This window comes from Chinchilla lanigera, unplaced genomic scaffold (genome assembly GCF_000276665.1).
Source record: "Chinchilla lanigera isolate Chin_1 unplaced genomic scaffold, ChiLan1.0 scaffold00052, whole genome shotgun sequence".
NCBI lineage: Eukaryota > Metazoa > Chordata > Mammalia > Rodentia > Chinchillidae > Chinchilla > Chinchilla lanigera.
Genome location: NW_004955453.1, coordinates 2,321,979 through 2,340,706, shown reverse-complemented (window position 1 = coordinate 2,340,706; position 18,728 = coordinate 2,321,979). Strand labels below are relative to the sequence as shown.

Sequence of the window (18,728 nt, the reverse complement as noted above, 5' to 3'; positions counted from 1 at the left end):
CACCCGGTTTAGCTCCCTGCCTGGGCTCCTCTGCGCGGTCCCAGTCACCCTGAGCACGGAGCATCAGCCCTCAGCCTCCCTTCCCTTGGAAGTGCACACCAGCCTCCACCACTGGTCTGCCTCGCTCCCTCCAGGATATTCCCCTGGGGCCACTTCCGGGAATGGGGGCTGCCACGGCAGTCAGAGTGCTGCACCCCCTCCATGGGGAGCATACCAGCCTCTCTCCTCCTGCCGGAGGCCAAGGGCTGGAATGCAGCAGCACAGGAAGCTGGAGATAGGGCTGGGTGGACAGGTGACCGTTCCAGCCCTGCCTGCCTGGCCGACTCCAGACTCGAATCTCCTGCAGGGCTATTGAGGGCCCAGAGGCGCTGCCTGGGCGGCAGGTTGGGCAGAGGCCTTTTATAAACGCACACAGAGTTTTATGGGAGCTGGCGGGGCCCTGGGTCCCCGTGGGCCCCGGGAGCCCCAGCCCTGCCCTGCTCTGGCTCCAGGCTCTCTGGGGCTGCTTCGGCTTCTCACAGCTCACCCCTCACGAGGGCCATGCAGCACCCAGCTTGCTGCCACCTCTCCTGCCGTCCTGTGTCCCTCCAGGCCTGTGTGGCTACCATGCTTCAGTGTGTGCACTTCTGGGGCTGGAAGTCCCTGGAGAGCCCCTTGGGGCACAGCGACAGCGGCACTGAGGATGACAAGATGACCACTTTCCAGACAACCATGTGCGCCATCCTGGTGAGGAGGCCAAGGGCACCGGGCTGGTCTGGCTAGGAGCTGAGGGGACCTGCCACAGTGCTCTTCTTCCTTGAGGGAGACCACTATGAAGCAGCTCCGAGCAGGACTTATATTAACCAGTTGGCTGTCCATGTTTACTTGTGAGTCACTGGTCCCTACTGAGGCCTGTAATGGTGGGTAAAGCCATGAAGCCTCAAAGACAAGATAAGGCCACAGCTGAGGACTTTAGGCTCCAACCCCAATGAACTAAAGGCGTCTGTAGCTGCAGGCATCTCACTCCTGCAGTGAAGGCCTTCCTGGAGATGACACAGTTCTCCTAAATTAACATAAAGTATTACCTGGAGAAGTCTATAAAGGGTTTCCCAAGTCCTACCCAGATTCCTGCATTTTCTTCAGTATTCCCCTCCTTTGTTTGGAAACCTAATAAATACCTGCTGCTCAGAGAAGTCAACTCAGAGAGTCTTAACCCAAAGAATCTTAAATATTATAACAGAGTTGGACCCTCCTGGAGCCCTAAAATCATTCCGATTGCCTCACTTATTTAAGCCTTCATCATCCACTCACTCAGGAGACTGCAGGCTGATTAACTAAGGGAATTATTAACAGAATACTTTCTCCTGGCCGTGTCCCCCTCATAGCTGCCCAAGGCCCCAGAGAAGTGGAATGTCAACCATGTACTTACTTTATGAAGTTTTACAGCTGCAACATTCTGAAAAGTGGAGATAGGCCGACATAATTTTGAAAATATATTTTATTTAACTCAATATAATCAAAACAGGGTCATTTACAGCGGTATCTCAGTGTATGAACTTAATTCCACGATTCTGGTCACACACCGAATTGCTGGCGAAAGGAATTGAATTCAAGGGTTAGGTTCAACATCATCCTTACGGGGAAATTCGATTTGGTTTGCCAGCAGAGCTGCGGCAGGAATGATGTGTGTGAACCCGCCCCAGCCTCAGGACCTCATCTTGCGAAGCTGTGTCCTCTATCTTTTGCAGACTCAGAAAAAGCCTGCTGTTCTCTACAACTTCCTGCTGGAAACCATGAGCTATGTTAAACATCACTTGTCGAGGACCAGAGTCGTTGCCTGTAACTTGGCAGGTGAGGGGACAGATGTCTGACGCAGCGTGGGCGTTGGAGGCCACCTGGTCAACCCCGGCCCTGCGATGGGAGACGGGGCAGCGTTGGGGTGAGAGCGCAGGCCTAGCGGTGCACGATGCCCATCCTGCGGAGCTGCACACCCGCCTGGCTCGGCTTTCTCCTCGCCGACTTTGCACTATTGGTTTCTCTAGCAGGGAGGGACCTAGTTTTTGTGCCATGAGCACTTCTTGGGCTCTCTTCTTAGGAATTATTATGAAGCAGCTCTCTGCTCATTATGTGAAGAAGCTGGACCTGCAGGCGCTACGGAACTGTAAGTGGGGGTGTGTCGGGTCCCAGGTCTGGCCCGGGTGGCCCTGCTGTGGGCTGCTTTGGGGGAGCGATGGGGGCACGTGGGGAGGGCTTTGCAGGAACCATTGGGTGGGTGGAATCTTTCATGCTGTGTTGCTTCCATTTGAGCTTGAGCTGCTTCCACCGGGGTTCTGCACTCAGATTCTGTGGGTGGCCTTTCTGCCCTTACTGGGGACTTCCGTCCTGGGGTGGGGGTCAGTACTGGGCGTGGGACACAGCTCTGCCTGCTGACGCTTGGCCTTGCATCCAGAAGGTTCTGAGGTGGCCGTACCTAGTGGCATCCTGCCTCGGCCTGCAGTCAGCTCAGGGGCGCTGCACACAGGGCGTGTGGTCCTGCGCACAGGCTGACCCTTCCTCTCTGCTCTCAGCTCTCCAGGAGCTGCAGCTGGACTCAGACCCTGGCGTCAGGAGGGCAGCCCTGGAGACTCTCAAAGTCCTGGACAGCTGCAGTCAGGCCTGGCTTCCAGCTCTGTCCGACGGAGCGTCCTAGTCGGTTCAAGCGTGCGATGTGTTGTCTCCCGAGCGCGGACCCCTTCCACAGCAATGCAAACCATTTTTAACTTAGTTTTGAAGAAAGACTTTGCAGAACTATCACCCTCCTGCTGAAATAAACCTGCATTGCCGCTGGACTGCAGCGTCCTGACTGAGGGGATAGCGTCCTAGAACCAAGACACGGGGCAAACTTCTCGCTTTGCTCCAGAATCTGTGCCAGACAGCACTGAGCCCTGACGGTCTGAGCCTTCCCGGCTTCACGGCCACGGTCTTCTCATACTTGCGGAGCGCGTACCCGCTGCCAGGCAGCCAGGGAGGCGATCTGCTGCACAGCCCCTACCTCCGACCTCGTTCCTAAGGGAAGAGGCAGATGTGCACCCAGCTGACCCTGACACAGGGCTGCATCCAGGGTGCAGTGCAGTAGCATCCCCCGGGCAGCGTGTCCTTGGCTTGGAGACAATCCCGGTGGGCTTCTCAGAGGCAACTGTCTATACCAGGCCTACCCTCACCCTTCCTGTGGAGGCCTCAGGGTACCAAAGCGGGTTCGGGCTGCTAGTGACGGTGTCCAAGGGATATGGTGGGGAAGAGGGGAGGCAGGAGACTTTCCCATACTAAGGCCACCAACAGCACAGTTGCCAGCTATCCCCCTGCAGGCCCTAAAGGTAGCATCAAGGGGTCCCCCGAAGGGTGGGGGGCTGCTCTACAGCCCGACAGCCTCTACCCCAGGCTTCTCTAGATGCTACTGGAGCTGCTTTGCGGCTCTTAGGAAACTAATAGCAGAGCTGTTTCCTACCAGGCGACGAGATGCCTCTGCTAACGGTGAGACGCGCCGGTGCGGCTGGGCCGTGCGCACGTCCTGCAGCCAGGGTCCCCACACCTGTGACTCACAGACCTAAACAGCAGCGGGACTTCAGCCCTGGTCCTGAAAGGGTAACGGCAGCCAGGAAAGCAAAGGATTAAGCTCTCTGGCCATGGAAAAGGGTAACTTCTGAAGAATAAAACGTCAGAAAGTTAAGTGACAAATCATAGCTGAACTTATCCTCCAGTTATAAAACTGGACTGCCTCGTAGAGATTCGAATCAAACAAGAGGAAACAGACAGCACTCTGAGGATGCTAGGAGAGCCAGGCCCCCAGGACATGCTGGACCTCAGGGCAGAGAGAGACAGCAAAGTATGCTATAGGTTCAGTCACCACGGAGGCCCCAGCCCGAGGCAGCAGTGTGAGCAAATGGTGACTTTTGGTGCAGGACAGAGGGCACCGGGAGACCCCGGGGAGGCAGCCCCAAGCTGCCGATGCACCATCCATGACCCACAACCTGCCTCCGGGGGTGTCAGCATTGTGGCCCGAGTGCCCCTATCCAGACCCCCAGGACGGGAATGTACTACCTACAGGGAACCTCTCGGGTGAGAATTTGCTACTGTCACCAAATACCCGAGCAAACTGCCTTTAGAGGTTTGTTTTGCTCACCTTTATGGCACCAGTTTCTGCTTGTGCCTGGCGAGGGGCTTGTGGTAGAGGGCGGGGTCAGGCTCAGCCTCTTAGCAGAAACACCTTAATCCTTTCCCCAGGCAGTGCTTCTACCTTAGACCCCACAGCACATCCAGTACTAGCACCTTGAGGACCAAGCTCCCCACACAGACCTCAGGGGCTCCCCTTCAAACTGTAGCACCCGGCACACCAGTTCTTGTCAAATGCAAACCACCTCTTAGTGAAACAAAGCTGCAGGATCCACGGTAGTAAGTGCAAGTGCAGGTTACAAGCAGACATCTACCACAGCTTACGGGTCCTTTACCAGCACACTGGCTAAACCCCAACCCCCACCCCACATCCTGTGCTGAACACCAGAATATCAAAACCTCTTACCTCCTAGGCCCAAGGCAACCCCTGGCCAGAGCAACGGGGTTTCTGATAGAGTGTGCTTGTGTCCCAGGAAGCAGGGGCTCCAAGGAAAGGTCTAGAACTAGGGGCCACCTTGTCCCAAGGCTGGCCAAGGCGAGGCTATGTGCTGAAGGATGCCCCCCTGACTCACGGCTGTAGGCTGACTGGTGTCGCTCAGCGTGGAGGGGAGGCCCTGACCCGGACAGGATGGGACTGGAGGGGGGCCTTGGGAGGATGAGGCAGGCAAGGGACGAGGGTGGGGGCCTCTGGATGGGCTGAGTGTCCTTACGAGACACTAGGGCGGCCCTGTCCCTCCTTCCTTCCTGCAGGCGCAGCTGTCCACAGCCTGTGGGGGTGTCCCCACCAGAGCCGACCCTGCCAGAACCCTGGCTTGCTAACAGGTGGGGGACATCAGGAGTGACTTGCAGAGGGAGGGGCGAAAAGGAAAAGTGTGTAATCTCTTCCTGCCTTTAACTTTTATTGCAAAAAATTATATATAACAGACAGCAATGTATCAACAACTATCACTCCTGATGGGCAGTTTACGGATTTTGCTACTGTTCTTGAATATTAGAAATAATGCGTTAAAATATGGTATCTTATGGTAAACGGTCTCACAGTGACGTGTGGCGTTGCGGACGCTCTGGAAGTGCAGGTGTTTTGGGACTAACGTGGGATCGCTAAGCCACAATGTGCTTTCATCCAACTCCAGTCAGGAATTACTTTTTGTGGGTGAGTAATGTTCCAGTCTGCCGTCTCTCATACAGAAGAAACTGTGTAGGGTGGGGAGGGATCTGAATGTAACACACCAAACAGTCATATTTCCCTTCAAGGATCACTGGATCCAGGGTTTAAATGTAGGCTTTTAAACAAACATTCTAAAAACAAAAAATAACAGGAAATGTAAGGGTGAAGTCTCAGGACATGTCTAAATTTAAAAAAGAAAACCTGAGAGAAATTGGCCTATAAGGGCTAACTTTTAACATCCTAAATTGAAGCTGGGCATGGTGGCGCAAGACTGTAATCCCAGCACTCGGGAGACAGGAGGATCACTGGGAGTTCGAGGCCTGCGTGGGCTACAGAGTGAATTCAAAGCAGTCTGAATTACACAGTGAGACCCCGTCTTGAAAAAAAAAGCAATCTTATTCACATAATGTTAATAACACGAACTCAGAGTTCAATCTGCTGGAGACAACTTCCCCAAATTTGTGTTAAGGATGGATAAGCCAACTATATTGCTACTGTCCTGATACTTGAAAAAGGGTTAGTGGCGTAGCTCAGTAGAGTGCTTGCTTAGCATGCTTGAGGCCTGGGGTCTAATTACCAATACTGTAAAGCAAGAAAACAGAACAGCTGGGTGCTGTGGCTCACGACTAATCCTCGTTACACCGGAGGCTGACGCAGGAGGATATGGAGGAGGAGGATTAGCCTGGGCAACTTAGCAAGACTGAGTCTGGAGGAAAAAACCCAAACAACATACAAACAGAAAGCAGAGAACAAGAGGGAAGAAAGTCACAGCTCCAAATAGCCTGGCTACACATGTCTAGTTTTGAATTCTTCTAACAAAAATCACTTTTCTCTTCCATTCTGAAGCATATGTTCTTCTTTTCCCTAGAAGAAAAAAGACAGAGAAAATGATTTCAGTAAAATTCCAGTAGAACTCGAGCCAGCCAGCAGAAACTTAACTGCTTTATATTTCCTTGTATATTCACAAATATATGTGTCCATTACAGACAATGCTATTGTATTAATAAAGAACCTAAAAGAAAGTGACCGTCACGCAGGCAGGTGCACCCGAGTGAGAAAGTCCACGGGCTCTCAAATCCTCGCCTCCATGGGGGGTGCACATTTGTAATCCTAGCACTCTAGGTGGGTGAGGCAGGAAGATCAGAAGTTCAAGCCCAGAGCAGACAACTTAGTGGGACCCTGCCTTGAAATATAAAGTAAAAAAGGGCTGAGGACACAGCTCAGTACAAAGGCTCCGGGCTCAGGTTCAATCCTTAGTACCAAGACACACACACACACACACACACCCGGCCCAGCCCACACTGCCTGTGAGTCACAGGTCAGCAGACTTAGCCTGCGCTTCCTTGCTTAGGAGTCAAACCTGCGTTGGCGGGAGATGTCTCAAGGGGCTCTTGTGGGGACCCAGGTGAGCTGCACAAAAGCCACTGCATGGTCGAGGACACAGGACGGGCTGAAGCTGGCCACCAACCTTCCCCACGCAGTCGTGAAGTGTGGAGAGAGGGTCCCCTCCCTATGCGCCTGCGGCGATGGCCACAGTGACTTGCCACCATGGCCCGGGGAGCTCTGCCGCCCTGCTGAGGGCCGAGCACCGGGCACTGTCCCATCAGGTGCGGTGACACCTGCTCACAGCGCAGAAGGACACAGCATCACTGCCATGGCCAGGCCCGAAAAAGAAGCCCCAGGCTGAGCACCGGGAGGCAGGACCCCAAGGGGAAGTACAGGAGGTGGGAGGCTGGGAGCTGAGGCGGTGCAGGGGGACGGGCGGGTGGGGGGGCCGTGGGACTGTGACAGGCACGAGTGGGAGGGGGGGCTGCTTGGGAAAAAGTCACTGAGGCTGTCAGCAGAGAGGCAGTGGACCAGGGGATTCCCATGTGTGGGAGCCGGGAGGGACCTGGGCGACAGCCACGGGTTGTCACTCTCAAGGTCGCCTCCGCAAAGCAGGGGCTGGGACCTTGGAGGCCTCACCCATGCCCGACTCGGTGAAGGTCACCTGGCGTGGGTTTGTCCTGGGAAAAGCCCCGTGGGCATGAGGGTGGGGCGGCCAGGGGGGACGGTGCAGGCGTCTATGCACCACCGTGGGCCGCAGCCCTGCTGGCAGAGGAGCTGTGCACAGTCCACACAGCACCCGGGGCGAGGGTCACTCTCCAGGCTCAGCGTCCTGGGGTCCCCCGAGGCCTCTGCCCTAAGCAGGGTCCTTCCCCCAAGCCCTCCATCGGTTCCCTCAAATGGGAAGGCATGTGCTGTGCAGGCCGGACGTCACACCCCGAAGTGTGCCGGACACACAAAGCCAGACCCAGAGCTCCGGAGATTCATGCCAAAGGTCTGCGATTACAGGCAGAGCAGGGCTGAGGCCCGGAGGCAGTGAGTCTACCCCAGCCACTAGCTGCAGGCCGGAGCTGGAAGTGGTCCAAAAGTCAGCATTTTCGGGTCTGTTTTACCTTACCATACTATTTTCTGAGCATGAGAGGAAGGAGTAGGAAATGTCAGTGACAAAGACGAAAGAGAGTAACAAGTGAAGGTTTTAAGAAGAAAAGCCGAAATCATTTTGATGGAAAATGTGTGACTTTTCTCTTTCAAGAATGTTTTCCACTTTGATGCATTTTCCTCAGAAACACGTGCTTGATATAAATGCTGATTTTGGAGAGGAAAAGAACTGGGGACAATATTCTCGTGAGTATTTACACGACAGTCCTGCTGGGATTGGTCAGAAGGGGCACAGGGCTGGGTGTGGCCTCACCTGCCCGAGCTGCACCTCTACCACTTCAAAAGACACACAAGAAACAAAGGCTGCGGCTGCGACAAGCCATCACCTCCAGAGCTGTGGCTCAGAGAGCACCAAGCTGACCGACAGAGCGTGGCTCTTTCTTACCGCTTGGGCTGCGAAGGGCAGACTGGCTCCGCTGGGGTGGAGTCCATAAACCTGGGGGTCCGACAGCCTGCGTCGCTTTGCAGGGACCGGAGGGTCCCTCGTGGCTGTGCCTGCAGACACGTGAGCCTCCACTGCAGCTGAGCCCCTTGGACTTCTCACGAGCCCCTGGAAGCCCTGGAGGCCCAAGTCTCGGTGTAATCTTCCAAAGCTGCCTCCTGTTTGGCACCGAACTCCTGCCCTGGCTTTATCTGCGCACACTCCAACGCGCGCAGGCAGCTTGGCCTGCTGAGGAGAGGTCTGGAAGCACCTCTGGTGAAGCTGGTCAAATCTTTCTTTAACTTCATCATAGCGACTCTTAGGACAGCTTGCAGGTTCTATCCTTGGCACCGAAATAGCTTGGCTGGGTGATACTCCCTTTCTGATGGTTCCAGAACTGTGTCCTTGAAAAAGGTCAGGTGTCAGCGCAGAGCTGCCTGGGCTCGGCGGGGGGTGGGACTTTGAAAGTGAGGAAGAGGAATCCCCCCTTGGGGGGCAGCTACTCACTCTGACCGATCGCCTGCCCAGGTGTTCGAAGGTCTCACTTAAGCTCTTAGCTTTCGCTCTGCTGAAAGGAAATCTTGGCCTGCGGGTTTCTGAGCCCCAGGGACTGCCCGGTCTCACATGGCCACCTCTGTACACGTCCAAGGCGCAGGAGTCTGAGGGTCCGGCTGCTCGAGGATGTTTCCTAGGACTCAGGCAGCATTCTCGGTAAAGCCGGTCAAATTTGTCTTCAACCTCCCTGTATCGGTTCTCTGCATGGCCCTGCAGCATCGGTGGTTGGGAAACTATTTTTACAGGTGAAATTAACCATTTTAATGTCCTAAGTCGATTTTCCCAATCAAGATGCACTGTGCTGAAGTCTAAGTAAGGCAACGAAGAATGCGTCCGGGGTGTCACCTGGAGCTCCTTCCAACTAGGATCTAATTTACGAAGCTGCGGTTTGTTCTCTTTAAGGAAAACTTTTTCCAACTCTAAACCTGTCTGGTGGTGAGCGACGTGGAGTAAGTTCTTGCAGTCTCTCAACGTCTGCCCCCACCTCCGGGGCTCTGGGTAGGGTGGGGACCTCTCCTTGGCGCGCCGCTGGGAGTGCCTGGCCCCTCTGCAATGCGGCTCGCTCATCTGCACCCGGCTTCTCCGGGGATGCCTCCTCCGGGAGCCCCAGTTCTGCACGATGAACGTTTTGGTGGAGATGATACACGACGGCTTTGCGCTCAACAGCCGACTCATTGAGTGCAGCATGCCGGCGTACAGGTCACTGATCGTCACATTGCAAATGTCATCGCCCTCCAAGGACTGGCTGCTTAAGCAGCTGTGCCCGCTGGTCCCCAGGAACGACAGACTGTCACTGCTGGGCACTACAGCCATGTCTGCTGGGCAAGGGGGCAAGGGCCCCCATGCGGTGGAGGAGGAAGCTGGCTCCACAGGGCTCCTGAGGTTCTCTGTAGCGTCATCACCAGAAGGTCCTGGGAGAAAAGAGCACAAAGTCAAGAAGTGTCACCACTCAGTCACCCACATGTGCCAGACACATAGCACTTGTAGGTCCTGGTCATGTTTCTTTTAAATAACACAAAAACACACAAATATTCAGGAACAAACTCTTTTCAGAGATTACTCCTTTGGCTGTCAGAATTTGATCCCGTCTCACCTCTGAGAAGTACCCTTCCCTCTGGACTGTGATGGCTGCTTTTCCCAAAACAAAGTAGCAACCAGGCTATCACAAGGGCCACCCATCGGAAAGGGCGGGGAGGGCAGCCAGACCCCCAAATTCACTCTTTACACGCCTTCCACTTTGCACTGTGTGAAATATTGTATGTATTTAAAAAAAATAAAATCAAACCAGTAAGAGAATGGGAAAACCCTAAAACTGAATGCAAAGAGGGAAAAATGAACTTGCATATCAATCTGATAATGGAAAGAGAAAAACGCACGGAAATCACATGGCTCTGCACGCAGACCCTGAGTGGATGGAGGAGCTGGCTGGAAATGCTGAGGGGTAGCAACAGCCGCCACCACCCTGGAGCTTTTTGGACGGGATGACTGACCAGAGGAGCACACCTTGCCGGGGCTGGTGACAACCAGGACAGACGGATGCGCAACAGGGGCGGGGTGAACTGGTGCCCAGGGACTGATGGGGACACGAGTCGGAGGACATGGAAGCGGCCCAAGGCGGGACCAACTTGGGCCTGAAGAGGAACGCTGGCCATAGACTGCAACACGTGCACTTTTAAAAGCCCGTGAACTCTTACAGAGCTCCGAACAGCAGGAAAGGAAGCAATCAAAGGTCTGGGTTTCGGCTAACTCAGGTAATCACCACTGGACACCAGAACCGCCGGTGGAAGCTTTTCCAGGAAAAGACTCCCTGGGGACCCCGAGGATAGAGGGCCCCTGCGGTGAGGAGTCAGAGGGGCCCACCTTGACTGAGCAGTCAGCACCGGCGGACAGGTGGAGGCCATGTCCTGGAGGACAGACCGTCACACAGGTTGTATTTATGCTGAAGATGTTCACCAGGAAGCGACCCGTGAGGGAAGAATCAGGCAACCCTAAACTGGGGGACCTCTGCAAAGCCACTGGCCTACGTAAGACTGAAGGTGACAACCAAATGCAGTGGGCGCGGCCCAGGGGTCCTCAGCCACTGAAGACGACAAGGAGCAGAGGGCGCGGCCGGCTCACTGGGTCAGAGCTCACGGGAGTCAGGGAGGAGAACTATGCCGTCCTAGACCCACGTGCAGCACTCAGAGATGCGGAGTCCACAGACCACCTAAGTACATGCTGCCTGCGCGGAGGGGCCGTGGAGCAGCTGGACAAGACGTCAGCTGGTGCTGCCCCAGAAGGGAGCTCACTAAAGCACTCCTGTGCTGCCGGCAGTCCGAGATGTCCACGCTAGCAGAGGGGACCAAGAGCTGGCGGGCGGCTTCTGTGCCACCCTGCAGAGGACAATGGCTCCCTTAGCAAGTTCCGGATTTTCCTATGAAGTGTAGTGGGCAGCAACGGGATGTGCTGCGCCCAGGGTCCCGGTGGCTCCACGAGCAGCGAAGGAGGCATGCGCGGCTCGTGCAGTTTCGACCGCACACTTACCCGGGGCAGGCACGGCAGGCGAGGCCACAGGAGGGCCCAGGGTCCCAGGCGTGTCCTTCCTGACTCCCTTCTCCGGGCCCTGGAATTAAAGGTGATGCTTACAGGACAGTCACGGAATGCGAGACCCTGGAGCCCAGGGCTGGGTCCTCCCCTGGCAGTGCGGAGGCCCCCCGGGGTGGTGCCAGGAGCTGCCCCTCTCCCAACAAGACTGCGGCTCTTTCGCGTGGCACTGCCGCGAAGCACGTGAATGCGAAGACTGCCAGCTGGGCTTCAGGCCGTGCGGGGAGACTCGAGCGTCTACTTTATGATGGATGTAAACCACACAGGGGAAACAGATACCTCAAAACACCCGGAATCCTGCAGCAGGATGTCCACTTGGGTCAGGTACTTCCTCCTTAACTCATCTTTCAAAGGGCTCGGAGGCACTGCAGGCTGGTCAAAGAGAGAAGCCGGTGTTCCCGAGAGCGGCCGGATACCGCTGGCCTCGTGCGTTCTGGAACACACTGGCAGCTCATCCGCGCACAGTCTTTAGGTGGAGACACTCGAAGTCACTTTTTCACTTCCTGCTCTTAGCAGTGCAGAGGGGTGAAGCCCCTTGTGGGCGCGGTGGTGCGTGACTGTAACCCCAGCACTCAGGAGGCTGAGGCAGGAGGATCACTGTGAGTTCAAAGCCAGCCCAAATTACATAGCGAGACTCTCAAAATACCAAAAAGCACAACCACCCTCCCAAAAAGTGGTGTGGTCCCTCAGAAAATTTACTGACCCAATTTCTACCTCTAGGGAATCTACCCAGGGCAACCACCCAAAAGAAGACCAAAACGCACTAGCTGGGTGATGTTTATGACCGTAGTGCTAAAACAGGAAAAATAAGACAATCTAAATATTTGTGAGAGGGTTCAAGCCCAATCTTAGTAAGAGCCCCACTGGTGCGTATGTAAGAGGCCCAGTGCTCCAGCGCCGGCAGCAGAGATGGTGGAAACCCCACCCCCCCGCCCGCCAGACACTGTCAGGGCTGCAGCCTCCTTGCTGTACCCGCATGGGTTGGGCCAGGGACTCGGGATCAGAGGGCGACAGGGCACTTTCGCACAGGGCCCGGCCTGCACCCCGGCTCTATACAGCAGGCCCGCTTCCCCCTCGCTGCTGATATCAACAGAACATGTCACAAAGCTTCGCTGTCCGTCCCCAGGGCACCGCTTCACTTTGGGCAACAAACGTCACCCACGGGATCACAGAAACGCTTCACAAAGGGCAACTTTGGCAGAGAACCGGGCACCAGTTACACTGGCATCTGACAGCAGGTGCGGTGGGGCAGGGAAAGATCGCTGGGCCTCACCTATCTGGGCAGGGAAGCGGAGGGCAGACGCAGACTGCGTGCAGAGACACCGGTTCTGTGGCCCCTGGGCATTGGGAAGGGACACACAAACGATACTTATCGCTGAGGGCAGTGACACTGCGACTGTGTGGGCTTCAGGGGCTGACCCAGAAACACCTCCCTACGCACAGTCTGCGGAGCGGGCCTGGTTCAGGACCTGACTCTGCGGGCAGACGCAGGCTGGGAGCCTCAGCAGCGACATCTGGCTGCAGAGTGAAAATCCTCCTGCAGCACTTAGAATCATGTCAGATCAGCATGTCAGGTCAGCACGTCAGGGCAGCTACGGGTGGTGCTAGGCTGAGGGGGACTGAAAGGAGGGGACCAAGGACCAGAGGTGTGGCAGCCAGACAGACCGGGAAGAGGACTTGGGGAAGACAGACGCAGGGACACTGCCTGAGACCGAGGCTCCCTCCATCCTCATCGGCGGCACTCACCGTTGGGGCGCAGGCAGACGGGTACCCCTGGGCTGAAGCTTCGTCAGCATCACTACTTTCTGACTCTAGAAGTAAACAAGAAAATAGCAAGAGGGATATTTAGGAAACCCTGTGTATTCTTATCAAGGTCCGTTTGGGTATCATCCTATGTTCTTTTTTGTTTTTTTTCTGGTACCAGGAATCGAACTCACTACCTTGCGCTTGCCAGGCAGGTGCTGTGCCGCTGAGCTAAATCCCCAGCTCCTTCACTCTATGTTCTACAGTAAAAATCTCATTGCTTCAAGAATGCTCCCTTTCTGAAGGCACACGGCCACCTATTGCTAGTCAAGACTGCAGCGGCCGGCAGGACCAGCAGGACATGCCTATGTCAGATTTCCCACCACAGCAGCTGTCGGGGCCTCTGATCTGAGAAGCTGAGCGCCTCACCTGGCACTGCTTGGCAGACCAGTGCAATGGCGACGCTACCCAGTCTCCACTGAGTAGCTGGAATGGGCTAGGGAGGCTCAGGAACTGAGAGTTCAGTGTCACTCAGTTTTCTGTTACTTTAAATGGCCATGGGTACCAGTAAGTACCATACCGGACAGTGAAGCTCTGAACTATTTTCACTCATGTCTAGCAGTCTGTGAAATTCATAGATCTAAATATTTATGGAAGGGGCTGGGGATTTAGCTCAGCGGCAAAGCGCCTGCCTGGCAAGCGCAAGGTCATGAGTTCGGTTCCCGGTACCGGAGAAAAACCAAAAAAAAAAAAAAAAAAACTTACGGAGTTAGGATTTGGGTTAATACCAGTAAAGAAAAAATACCATCATACCACCAGACATACCAGATTTTCTTTCTAATCCTACCTTAAATTTTACCAGTAATGTGTGACTCAACTACTCATGTTACCAATGGCCTGCTGTAGATAAGGCGCCAGGAAGGAGCCGCGCAGAGGGGACAGAGGCTGTGGAACGGCCAGCGTCTGCAGTGGTGACGCACTCCTGTAACGCCAGTGCCCTAGACAGGCTGGGTCTGGACAGGAAGTGGGTGAGAGAGAGGCTGCCACATGCGCTTTATCGGAAGTGGGTGGTGAAGGGAAGAACAGAGGGAAATAACTAGTAACACCACGTGGGAAGATCCACAGGGGAATCGGAACAAGTCTAAGTGCTGATGGGGGACTCAGGCTAGCGAGGAGGTGAAAGAAGGAAGGAAGGGCTGGGAAGGCCTGTGAGGAAACCGGCAGGGCCAGGAAGACGAAGGACAGAGGGCTGAATACAGAGGCGGAAGGGCCGTGACGTAAGCGTGCGTTCACAACTGCTCTGGAGGGTAAGGCTGAGCTCAGCAAATCTTGACATTAACTTTTTAAAACGGGGGGCACGGTCGTTTATCGAGGAACCACCTGAGTGCCATTGACATGCCGGGCACTGTGGATGGACCTGACTGGGTGACAGATGGCCCCCGGGCCCTCAGGCGCTTAGGAGGACGCCACAGGCCATGTTAGGATATCTTTATCTTTTGAGATCCTGGAGGAAAAGGGAAAAACTTATCATGAGGAATCTTTAAACGGTCATAGCGGGGACATCTGTTGGGCTGGGGCCCCCTCCGCCTCCCTTGTGAACCTGAGCTACACTCACCTGTTTCCCAGACCTGCGCACGGGGACGGAGGAGGTCATCACCTTGCTTCCTGGGGGCGTCCTAGAGGGGCAAAAATCAGCAAAGACGTGTTGGAGAGAGAGCACGTCGTAACCCCGCAATGCACTAAGCCTGCAGTCCTTCCCTGAACACAGAAAGCTTCGAGAGATTTCGGAAACCTCAGAGCATTCAAGACGCTAGACGGGCCACGGCATCTTAGGAAGCACCGGCCCGTAAGAACAGGGGAGTGCGTCCTGGGGAGGCCTCTCCATGAGGGAGAGGCCTCAGTGTCACTCCTGCGGGCCCTGGAGACTTTTGGCTACTGAGCGGCACTAACCCAAGCCTTCCTCCGGAACGTTACCATTCGCCCCTGCTGAAAGTGCCTCCTTCCGAGGTCTGCCATCTCCTGTGCTCCAGGGCAGCGATCTTAGGAGCAGTCTGAACATTGGGTTTTTTGGGAATAGATGAAGGCAGACTTGGGCATAGCCACCAACAGTAATTCCAGTGAGGTCGTGGCTGTCCAAGTTGTAATGAGAGCTATGCCCAACTTCTTAATCCCAAGAAAGTCTAGAAATTCTCTATAGACACTGGGCAGGAGTCCGCCCACATTTGAACTAAAAACCTTAAAGAAACGTCCAGATGGAAACATTCTGTCACCAGGACCACTTTAGCACTGGTCTGAAGAGTAAGGACAGCACGGCCTTTGGCTTCCTAACCTCGTTTCTCAGCGTTTACTGCAAAGGAAGCTACTTAGCACTGGGCAGTGGTCAGGGCCAGGATGTTCCCAAGGACTATACAAGACGGGGTGAAATGAAGCTCCACTGGCACACAGCCACACTGCTCATTTACACCTGTCCTACAGGAGCCGAGTCGCTACGGCAGACGTACGGCTAGCAAAGCCTCAGATACTTACATCCGGCCCTGCACAGAAAAAGTGACTGAACTATACAGTGCATGAAGAGAAAGGTTCCCCATATATGTTAAATGGAAAAGAACTAAAAAACATGTACTTTAAGACATGCATTACACACAGAGTTCAGTCAAAATTGAAGTACTCGCATGCATTTCTAACACTGCTATGGCTAAAATAATTAAATAAGGAGGTTTGAGTTTTAGAATTGCTGTCAACGTTGTGTAACTTTAACCCTGATGTTTTCATTCTTGGACACCGGTTCCCTGACCTGTGACCAGAGGTGGAACCATGGGCATCTGAGAAGTACTGATTAACAGAACACCAGACAGCGCTGCAAAAGCTACCCCGGGAAAGGCTGCTGGAGGGCAGTCTCATGGTAGGCGGGCAAACTACCGGTGCCACTCAGTAAAACAACAACAGATCATTAGCTGCAAAGCCTTGGGATCATTTTGGGGATGTGGGGCTTGAAACCTTGTTCCTAAAAGGGAGGGAAATGCAGAAGGAAGAGTGTGATCCTGCACGCTCTACCCTCCGTCCATCTCTCTTGTTTGCCTTTCATCTCCTTTCCCAGCAGGGAATGGATCTGGTCTTTTCTTTTTTTGACACAGGGTCTTACTACGTAGTTCAAGCCAGCTGTGACCTCACTGTAGCCCAGGCTGGCCTCCAACTTGAGGTGATCCTCCTGCCTCAGCCTCCCGAGTAGGATTACAGGTGTATGCCACCATGCCTGGCCTGTGGATCTGGTCTTTTCTGTAAGGACTCAACAATGGGCTATGTGGCCTGTGGGAGGTCATCCCACTAGCTCAGCTTCTCTACAGGCAAGTCAGCTATCAAAAGCCCTGAGGCCTAGGACGGAGGAAACACAGGGCAATGAAGAGGCTAGGCAGCGGAAGAAATGCCCTCAGAAATCCTCAGACAGGGACAGGGTGACAGGCAAGGAAATCAAGTGTCCTGTCAGGGCCTCCAGCAGCTTCCAGCACCAGGGTCCACTCACACTCATTCACACCAACCCTTCCCGCAGCAATGCATTTCAGCGGTACAATTCGACACGAAGTACCTGGATTGGTCCTTTGTTTATCTCCTTTACTAGTTTTCCTCCCCAAATTCTCAGTCCTTAGAAAAAGAAACAAAAACAGTCATTTAAGTGAAGCAATTCTCAGTACTGAAGTTTTGTTTAACCTGCATTCATAGAAGTCAAAGTGACAGATACACAAAGTATATAACATGTTTTTGATGGTCTGTTGTCCCACATTGTGAAGTTCCAAGACTTTTCATGAAGACTAGACAAATTTTTCATTAACAGAAATCTCTTCTACCCAGCAGGCAGGCTCGTCAGATCATACCACTAACCTGAAAAGAAGCACATAGCTATGCCAAGTGCTGTCCTTAAAATACACATTTACGGAGGGCGACAGAAACACTGCATTTGCGGAACAAGCACACCTTAGGGCAATGTCGACATAACAGTGCTTTCTGAGGGCGACCTGCACGGCGTATAAACAGAGCAAGCCCACGCTCGCGGCAGCTTCTGGAGTTGAAGCGCACCTAGCTTTGCCACGTACTAATTCAGAGAAGGCTGGCGATACACTGATTCGCCGAAACCTCTTGGACACAGACGCAGGTTCAAGGGAACACGTAATGCTTTGGTCCCTGACAAGGAGGTGAACAAGCTCTATTTTCCAAAGCGGGCACAGCAGCATCCGGAAGCCTAGCGGTCACCCTCTCAACCCCCAGTGCGGGGTGCCTCCGTACCCTGGGGCGTCTCGTAGGTCAGCGTGGACATGTCCACCACCGGGTCGTCCTCGAAGGGGTGCTCATACTGCCGGGCAGAAGGGGGCGTCGGTCAGTCCCGACCCCCGCCCGCCCCCAGCCCTCCCCGCATCCCCGGCCTTCTCCGCCCCAACCCTCCGCCGGCCGGTGGCTCCCACCTTCGCTATCAGCTGCTGCATGCGCCTCTGGAAGCGGCGGCGGCTGTCACCGAGCTTGTGCAGCAGCAGGTCCTCCTCCGGGAGCTGGCTCTCCAGGGCCTGGGCTTCCATGACGTGCGCCACACCCAGAGACCACTCGGCGCGGAACGCGGCCCGCCGCTCCCCGCGCGCCGCTCAAATAGCTCGCTCCGCCCCCTTTGCCCCAGTCTCGTGTTCCTATTGGCTTCAGCGCAAGGGCCGGGCGCTGATTGGGGCCTTCAAACGGGTTTACTCCTGACCAATCCACGACCAACCTCTAGGTCCCGCCCTCAGCACTCGCCGGGCGGAAATGGGGCAGAAATGAGCCGGAAATGAACCCAGCGCCGGGACGAGTCGCGCCCGCTAGGGGAGTGGCACGGCCAGGGCCAGGGCCGTGGTGTCTCTTTGAGGCGTGCGGATGTCTGTTGTCAAGCGGTGTTCCTCCTTCATCACTTGGCTTGTGCACTTGGCACAAGCGCGGCCTGAGACTCCTCAGAGACTTGTCTGGGTCTCCCCGCGGGTGGGACGCCCGCCCGTGGAGTTCCTGTGCGGACTCCGCCCACTAGCTGGGCTCCCCGGCGGCGGGGGGCGGCGGGGGCGGGCGGGGAGAGGCCAGGCCTTGCAGTCGGTGGGGAAGGAGGCATGGGAGGGTTCCTTGAGAGAAAATAAATAAAATAAAAAATAAAAATGAAAAGTAAATCCCAACACAAAATATGGGTAAGGTGCCTATCAGTGCCATAAACACAAAATCCAGGAAAATAAGAGAATGCGTCTTTATTAGTCCCGCAGCTTCCCCTTTACACTTCTGATTGCATATTCTGTTTCTTGATAAAAATCTTGTATTTTTCTAGCACTCATAGTATTTTTTTCTTTCTTTCTTTTTTTTTTTTTTTAAATAAAGTTCTCCTTTTTCTTTTTTTCTTTTGGTACCAGGAATCGAACTCAGGACCTTGTACTCTCCAGGCAGGCGCTTGTGCCATTGAGCTACATCCCCAGCCCAACTCATAGTATTTTATGATTGATGTTGCCTTATGATTGATATTTTAGAAAAGTGTTTCCAACGTTATAACATCCCTATTTGTGTGCTTGTGCTGATGTGATTTCCATAGTATATGATTAATATAAAAAGCGTTACTGAGTACCAAGAGGTCCCTTAGCGGGTCTGTTCACCTCT

The 18,728-nt window shown here is 54.4% G+C and overlaps 2 protein-coding genes across 3 annotated transcripts in view; one reads left to right on the top strand and one right to left on the bottom strand.

The window, feature by feature from the left end:
* Mroh2a (maestro heat-like repeat family member 2A) overlaps window positions 1–2,807 on the top strand; it is a 44,992-nt gene extending 42,185 nt beyond the window's left edge. For both annotated transcript variants that reach the window (XM_013519892.1, XM_013519893.1), the window contains 4 exons: window positions 592–726; window positions 1,728–1,830; window positions 2,075–2,140; window positions 2,547–2,807. In XM_013519892.1, coding sequence (XP_013375346.1) covers window positions 592–726; window positions 1,728–1,830; window positions 2,075–2,140; window positions 2,547–2,668 — 426 coding nt within the window. In that variant the 3' untranslated portion in view covers window positions 2,669–2,807. The remainder of the gene's footprint in view (window positions 1–591; window positions 727–1,727; window positions 1,831–2,074; window positions 2,141–2,546) is intronic.
* A 2,809-nt stretch (window positions 2,808–5,616) lies between these two features.
* Hjurp (Holliday junction recognition protein) lies at window positions 5,617–17,689 on the bottom strand. Its single transcript, XM_005395333.2, has 9 exons — window positions 17,537–17,689; window positions 17,361–17,427; window positions 16,666–16,721; window positions 14,698–14,758; window positions 13,086–13,150; window positions 11,619–11,711; window positions 11,280–11,358; window positions 8,166–9,667; window positions 5,617–6,160 (listed from the first exon to the last, which is right to left on the bottom strand). The coding sequence occupies exons 1-9, from the start codon at window positions 17,645–17,647 to the stop codon at window positions 6,119–6,121; spliced, it is 2,076 nt and encodes a 691-aa protein (XP_005395390.1). The 5' UTR covers window positions 17,648–17,689; the 3' UTR covers window positions 5,617–6,118.
* Window positions 17,690–18,728: the final 1,039 nt, after the last annotated feature.

Excerpts from the sequence above, each read along its gene's own strand:
- Hjurp (XM_005395333.2), bottom strand. The coding sequence starts at position 17,647 with ATGGAAGCCCAGGCCCTGGAGAGCCAGCTCCCGGAGGAGGACCTGCTG. Across the intron at positions 17,428-17,536 it reads TGCAGCAGCTGATAGCGAAG|TATGAGCACCCCTTCGAGGA; the intron begins GTGGGAGCCACC and ends TCTGCCCGGCAG. Across the intron at positions 6,161-8,165 it reads TGCCCTTCGCAGCCCAAGCG|GGAAAAGAAGAACATATGCT; the intron begins GTAAGAAAGAGC and ends TTTTTCTTCTAG.